The 8006-nt window shown below is 35.0% G+C and overlaps 1 protein-coding gene and 1 long non-coding RNA gene across 2 annotated transcripts; one reads left to right on the top strand and one right to left on the bottom strand.

Moving 5' to 3' along the window:
* Positions 1-582: 582 nt before the first annotated feature.
* Positions 583-2339, top strand: LOC110745399 (transcription repressor MYB6). The gene is made up of 3 exons (XM_021945485.2): positions 583-866; positions 1028-1157; positions 1474-2339. Exons 1-3 carry the CDS (start codon positions 734-736, stop codon positions 2150-2152), a joined length of 942 nt encoding a protein of 313 aa, XP_021801177.2. The 5' UTR covers positions 583-733; the 3' UTR covers positions 2153-2339.
* Positions 2340-5264: 2925 nt separating this feature from the next.
* LOC148298098 (uncharacterized) lies at positions 5265-7559 on the bottom strand. Its single transcript, XR_015836039.1, has 2 exons — positions 7338-7559; positions 5265-5598 (listed from the first exon to the last, which is right to left on the bottom strand). It is a non-coding gene; the product is annotated as an uncharacterized LOC148298098 (long non-coding RNA).
* Positions 7560-8006: the final 447 nt, after the last annotated feature.

The following is an 8006-nucleotide window of genomic DNA, read 5'->3' as shown; positions in this document are numbered from 1 at the left end:
TATTCCCATAGTTTCCTTTTGTTCCTTCTCTTACCAAGATAGAAAGCTTAAACAATCGTTCGAGCACGCGTCTAATTAGAATAGATTTTATGATACAATCACGACCTAATTTACAATTACAGTCACTCACACACGCAAAAGCGAATGTTAATAACGGAACTCTTACACCAAACAAAAAAAGTAAGTCTGATTTTTGAATCCAGACATTAGAGAGAGAGAGAAAAAGAGAGCCCACAAAGGGGCCGAATGTGACGTAAAAGTAGAGCTACCTACCAAAATCCAGCCCTATCTGTAACCACTAACCACTCGTCATTTTCACCAACTCGGTCAAATCCTTCCCTCCCCACCTCAACTCTCCTCATAAATCTCTCTCTCTCTCTCTCTCTCTCTCTCTCTCTCTCATCATCCCCACCCTTTCTACATATAAATCTCTTTCTTCCCAAAATTTCAACAAGACCAAAACTCTCTTTCTCTTTCTCTGTTCTGAATTGTACTGGTCTTTCTCTTCTTATCCTTTTCAGCTCTTTCAAAACCGGTACAGACAAAACACCACAAAAAAACCAGTCCTACTTATCCATATAACAACTCACTGTTTGCTACATATACCACAATCTCTCTCTTCCTATATCTACTTATTGCAGTTCTGTTCTCTTCTGTTCAATCTGATTTCTTAATTAATCATTACAAAAATTAAGCAGCAACAACAAGAACAAGAACAAGAACAAAAAATTTGATGGGGAGGTCACCTTGCTGTGAGAAAGCTCACACCAACAAAGGCGCTTGGACCAAAGAAGAAGACCAGCGCCTCATCGATTACATCCGCGTCCATGGCGAAGGCTGCTGGCGCTCCCTCCCCAAAGCCGCAGGTATATATATATATATATATATATATATATTTTCAAATCTTTAAATTCAATTATCTATATATATAATACTGTTTCATATGTACTTAATTATAACCCATGATTTACTTTTGCTTAAACTAATTGAATTTGTACTTATTTTTGTGTCGAATTAATGCCTATAGGGTTGCTTAGGTGCGGAAAGAGCTGCAGGCTGAGATGGATAAACTACCTTCGCCCTGACCTCAAGCGTGGAAATTTCACAGAAGAAGAAGATGAGCTCATCATCAAGCTTCATAGCTTACTTGGAAACAAGTATGTAATCTTATTCATGGCCCACTTTTCTTTGTTGGTTGGTTTGTTGCTGGGAAAATTATTGTTAGGAAATCACTTTGTCAATCTTAACTACTTTTCTTTTAAACAACTACGAAATTTCGTCATGAGATTTGAATTCAGTACCTCCTTCAACAAAATACGAGACGAAATAATCATTGAATCATTGAAATTCAGTGATCATTCTTATTGGTTTCGTTCATGATATTTGAGCTCAGACTTTTCTTACTAGACGAAATGATCGTTGGAAAATTCAATTGTCATTCTTATTAATTGTAATTTGGTTTGTTGTTTTTAGGTGGTCATTGATTGCGGGGCGATTGCCGGGAAGAACCGACAACGAAATAAAAAACTACTGGAACACACACATCAAGCGGAAGCTCATCAGCCGCGGCCTCGACCCTCAAACCCACCGTCCGCTCAACGACACCACAACAGCCGCCGCCGCGGCCACGACACCCGCTTCTCGCTTAGATTTCAGAAACATTTCTCCGCCATCCGCCGTCGTTGATAAAACCACCAACAAAAATTCCATATTGAATCACAAAACCATCAACACAACCTCCTCCAACAACAACAACAACAATAACAACAATTTTGTATTGTTCAAGCCCAAGATGGAAGAGGACAACATAGAAGAGGCCAGCAGTGGGACCACCACAGAGGAAGACCAACAACAACAACATCAGCAGCAGAAATTGCAAGATCATTATATGTACAAGTGTAGTGACCTCAACTTGGATCTTTCAATTGGGCTGGAGCCCTTCCAGTCCGAGCCAACTCGGGCTTCGTCAGGGAACTCGGCCGAGTCAAGACTGCAGCAGAATAATTACCAGGTTTTTGGGACAGTCCAGAAGGCGGTGGTGACTCAGGCGGTGTGTTTGTGTTGTCAGGTTGGATTTCAGAGCAGTGAGGCTTGTAGGAATTGTCAGTGCACAAATGGGTTCTACAGATTTCACAGACCTTTGAATTCATAGCATGGTTTTTTCTCTTTTGGGGGTTAAATTCTTTTTTTCTTTTGATAAATCTTATAGATTTGGTATAGTTGTTGTCACCTTCACTTGAATCCATTACTTTCTGGATGTAACTCTTGTTGTACGAGTAATTATAGTGTTATTATGGAACAAGTATATTATAATGAAATACCATCGTCTATTCATATTATTAGAACATGCGAATTGACCATTCATATTATAACATGTGAATCAGTTGAATTAGGTGATCGTATTTTAGTACTATTTAATAATTATTTGCTGCTGATTTCACTTTTTCCGTTTTGAATTTTGTCTTTGTACAATTTATCATTGAAATTAGAGATTTGATGAGTTCACTCAAATATTTCATTTGAAATTTGAGATGTAGGGTCGCTAAAGCTGATGAGGTTTTGGCTATATTTAAAACTTGTCGCATGTGCAAAGATCCTACATGTGCATTTGATGCACACAACTTATGGATAATTTCGGCCGAACTCTCTCTCTCTCTCTCTCTCTAGTGAGCTGTAATTTGTGTTTGGCAACCGGCATTATTCGGGTGCTTGACTTCCATAACATCAATCAGAGACAGTTGGAGGAGTGTCAATTTCTGTGGGACATAATAAGGGCAGTTTTGTTAAAAAATAAACTTGTCGAGAAATTCTGTATTTGACCATAACAATGCTACATGAAATTATCAATAACACGCAGTGATTAACGAATTTATTTATTAAGATACAATTTTAATAATATAAGTCGACTAATAACATTACGTGACACTATATCATAGTCCGATCAAATTTGTTCTAGCACCAACCCGACGACTTCGGCATCTGCATTCAATTAGGAATATAAGCTTGTCAATCAATCAATCCAATCCCTACTTGCTAGAATAAATGACCAGACGAACTTTCTTCTCTGGTATATATGGATCAACCTGACATTTATGTAACCAATTTTGGGTAGATTTAGGTAAAGATTAGCAATGGTGATACCATATTCTTTTTTCCGTATCTTGTTTTCTTTGACTTGAATTATTTGGTGTACCATATTCTCAAAAACCTACCATCCACCGGAGCATGAGTGATGATTTATTTATTTATTTTATCAAGTGATGATTTATTTGTTGGGATGATTACACCCACCTAACTCGCTTGGCATCTACCGTCTTGCATAAAACTATATATTTAGGATGACATAATTGCACTGCACAGTCACGTTGCAATATACACATGGAGAGATAGACATGTGGCATATGCTCACATGTTCTAAGACTTCTATTAATATTAATTACATTATTATTATTATTATTATTATTATGAGGAGGTTGATTGATTGACTTTCTTCTATTAATTTAGGCATTGAATTTTTATTCAAACGATTAGAATATGAGAAGTGTTCTGTTAAAAGCCTAACTGGATAAGTATCTAAACGTGATTTTTCTTAGTGTTTTTTTTTCCTCGTTTTGTAGCCCTATTCCTATGATGTGCATGTAAGTATAAATATTTTTGCCGTCGAGAAGGAACAATTCTTGGTTGCTTACAAATAATGAATTATTTGTACTTTTATAACCGACGAATACACTTATATCAATTTACATCATCACAATATGATTATAACTAATTAGATATCGAACTCATCATAAATATATACCATTTTCACCGTTCACATGAATGAAATTTGAGACATCCTCCAATCAAGTGGAGACAAATATATGACAAGTTGATGATATTCGCTTTCAAAATACACACTCCTGTAAAGACATAGAGGTTTGCCTTAATCAATTCAGATTGAATTTTTATCTTTGAAAAATAAAATTTAAAAGAAACAAAGTAGAATTTCTTCGACAGAAAACTTGTAAACAACAGCTTGATCTTTCAACGAGTGATGCAACTGACATGTGAAAACTTTACGCTAGTTTGGGAGTGATTCTGGATAGGACAATAATGATTTTTATGGATAATCACTTCTCCATATAATTTTTTTTTTCCAACACTTCTCCATATAATCACTTTAAGTGATTTTCTGGAGAAGCACGTAGGAAGTGCTTCTTCCCAAAAATGATTTTGGCCAATCCAAAATCACTCATATAAAATCTGTTGCAAACAAAATTTAAGCATTTACTTCTTTAAACATTGACCGTTCACTAAGACCACTAGTTGCTATGCCATCAAATTGTTGGTGTGTGTGGACAGGCCATGATAATGGAGGTCTGATTAGGAATAAATTATCATACAACAGTGCTGGATTTAATTTAATTTAATTTTTTTAAAATCAATAGAATAAACAGTTCGGATTTTTTGGCTGTCTTGGATTCAAATGCATCCTCCTCCAATCTACTTTCACAACTATGACTTGTCCCGCAAACTAAACATGTTGTTCCTAGCTAGTACCTAGCATGATTTTTTTATATTTTTTAAAATTGCTATAATAATATTAAATTGTACCTAAAGTTTTTAAGAGTGTCCTTTTCAATTTCCTTCATTTCATTTTCTTAGCCTTTGAAGGTCTAAATCTGACTGGAAAAAAATAGCAAGGCTTCCCATAGTTTAATTAAACTCTGAATTATAAAAACATCTGGTTCTAGAACCTTGGGACAGTCCAAGATTATACCATAGGAAAGGGAATGGGAATGGGAATGGTTAGACCTACCAACCACTAATGAAGAAAATATAAATTATTAGTATGATTTAATATAAACCACGTGTATATATGGAATCTTGTCTCAGGAATGGCGGATATCTCTCCACCTAGAAACACCAACTCATTAAACAATTATATACAGTTTGATTGTGTGAGATTGAAGCTGGTAGGATTGAGTTTATATTGATTTGGGTGGGGGCATAATCTGTGGGGGGAAAAGGCTTCCATGGGAAAATCTATCTCAACGATGGAAACATGTCCCTAACCTAATGCTAGACATAAGATTTATTTTTATGTAGATTAATCTAAAATAGATGAACTAAGGTGTTACAAGAAAAGAAAAGAAAAACTAAAATAACACCCATTTAATTGTGTAATTAGATCATTTATATTAAAATTATTTTTACAACGATGATTGAGAGAATACCTAAAACATAAATGCTTCGGATTTTTAAAATAGGAACGGGGTCAACCCTACAAAAATATTATTTAAATAAATTTATTTCAGGATCCCTCAATCGTAATATATAGTTTTTTCAAACCAAACACAAGTATCTGAAGATGCATGATCTCGTTTAGCCAAGGTATCAACTACTTAATTTGTTTCCCTATAAGCATGATTTAACGAAACTTGACGAAAATCCAGAAGTATAGCTGCCATAGATGTTGAATAATTGTTCTGATAGTCGAAGCTCGAAGGAGATGAGTGATCAAGAATATGGATGAATACTTTATAATCACAGTCAATTTCCAGCTGAGATAAGACTAGAAGCCCAAATTAAAGTATTGGGTAATGTTAAAGCTTCAGCCTGCAAATTATAACAATGACCAATAGAAATGGAAGCAGTAATTAAAATGATCTCTAATAGAAAAATTAGCTCATGAAAGGAGGACTACTCCAATAATAAGATTTTGCGTTTTGTATTTTTCAGTTTTCCGAGGACCTTTTTCTATCGAAAGAGGCGATAACATGCTAAACTCACATATATTACGTGGATGCTAAGACTCGAACTCATAGCCTTTCCTTGAGGAACATTTCCTCCAAACCACTACACTAGTACGTCGTTTGTATTTATATATTTTCACTTTTCAAAAGCAATATTAGCATGCCAATTTTTAGAAGGATTACATGTACTATATACAGCATTTACCCAAAAGTTTCAATAAGAGAGTGGGTCCTGGTGGTGGTGGTGATGAGGATATTTTAGTTATCAGAAAGCATAATAGAGTGATAATGAAATCAAATATATCATATGAAGATAGAGAAGGGAAAAAGGAGAAGGAAGATGCACATGTGACATCCAATTAAAAAAAAAAATAGAAAAAAGGATGTACATGTGACATGTTTGGAAGGTAGGTAACCGATCTCTAATTAAAAATTAATAAGATAAGAATATAGTAATGGGGAAAAAAAGAAATAAAAACAGTTGGTTAGTTAAGGGTTTGGTGGTGGTGGTGGGGTGAGTCAGAAGAAAAGAGAGAAGAAGAAGGTTATGCATGTGGCCATCCAGTGAGGTATGAGATTCCTGGATTAATGGGAATATTGAGAATTTAGATTTAAGCCAGCCAAAATTGATGCCTTTTTAAAAGGTAAGGGGTTTATTGGCTACTTGGTTATCTGGCATATAAGTAAATCATCCATCATCCATCATCCATCATCATCCACCATTGCTTCTTTTTTTTTTCTTTTTTTTTTTCTTCTAAAGCTTTTGGTATTGACATATAAGTAAATTAGAGAGAGGATGGGGTGCATGTACATAATTTTGTTCTTCTTATTAAAGTATATTTTCATAGGCTAATGAGTAAAGAATAAGAATACATTTCATTTGGTTCGAATGGTAAAGGCCTATTGTAAAGGAGAAGCAAGAAATAAGTCCCCCTAACTATACTTGTATTATAAAAATAAGAGTATAAAGTAAGGGAGCTTGTAGCTCAAGTAGTTTAGAGCAGTTATTCTTGTATTCAATGTCCTGTTAGAAACGACTTCTCTCAATATCGATTGGATAGAACAAAGTATAAAATTAACTGGAGGAATACAAAGAAAGTGAAGATTATAAATGGAAGAAAGAAAAGGAACAAATGAAAGAAAGTGATAAATTTGTTGATCTAAAACGACGCGTTGTGTTCTATCTATGAATTTTCAATTTGAGAAGTCAATCGAAATCACTATCTAAATTTTAAATTTTAAATAAAAAAACTTGAAATTAAAGTGAAATCCAGCCTTTCATTCCTCGTGCCTATATGTTTGACTTTTCCGTTTGCAACCAAGCTAGCTAGAGTTGTATACGAAACCAAACGAGAGGCAGCCGCATAACCCTATTTTCTATTTCTCTTTAGAGGTTCGTACGTAACTTCGATAATCAGGTAAATTAGGTTATCAAGTGCTACATCAAAAGCTAATCAACGCAATAATTTTATAGACAGAAAATTAAGGTTGAAAATATTTTGCCAGCTTTAAAAGGTAAAGACCGAATTATTAGATGCCCTAAAACCATGATTGTGTGTAAAGTACAATGAACCCGTAAAACAAAGAGGAGAGCGTACCTACCCATTCATGTGGGCGTCGATGTGGGAAAAGCAACAATATGATAAGAACCACAAAAGGATAGACTCTACCAGCTTCGAATTAAATTGAAGAACATGCACATGAGTCTTGACTATGAGAGAGAGAGAGAGAGAGAGAGAGAGAGAGATTGTATGCAGGGTTGGTAGAGGTTGGTGCATGAGGTGACGTTAGAAAGGGCAACCACCTCCTGTCCCTTCTCATCAATCCATGGAGCAATGGGGTCGACTTGTGCTTGTGTGCTTGTGGATATTTTTTTTAAAAAAATTTGTTTTCTTATTGGGTACATTTTATTTTACAATTTACTTTCCTAAATATGGAACTTGCTTCTAGCTCTAGTGCTTCTAGAAAGCTAGGGAAAAGCCATGATACTTTGCACCTAATTTTTTGGCATTTGGCTTCAAGACATCACTCTCTCTATATCCTAACTCTTATCGGCATGAGAAAACAGACATTCGGTGCCGATTCTGAATGGACATTTAACCATTAACCAATTAACCAATACGTTGGGGCTAAACTTCTTGTGTGTGCGCATTATGTTGGCTTTAAAAAAAAAAAAGAGTTAATATATATCTGTTATTGAACAATTATGACACACGACTTCGAATGTAGGATAACTGCTTTTAATCATTTGAATTACAAATTCCATACATA

The sequence above is a fragment of the Prunus avium genome, chromosome 1 (genome assembly GCF_965620075.1).
Source record: "Prunus avium chromosome 1, drPruAviu1.hap1.1, whole genome shotgun sequence".
NCBI lineage: Eukaryota > Viridiplantae > Streptophyta > Magnoliopsida > Rosales > Rosaceae > Prunus > Prunus avium.
Note: the sequence above shows the minus strand (reverse complement) of the source record. Positions and strands in the feature narration are given on the sequence as shown.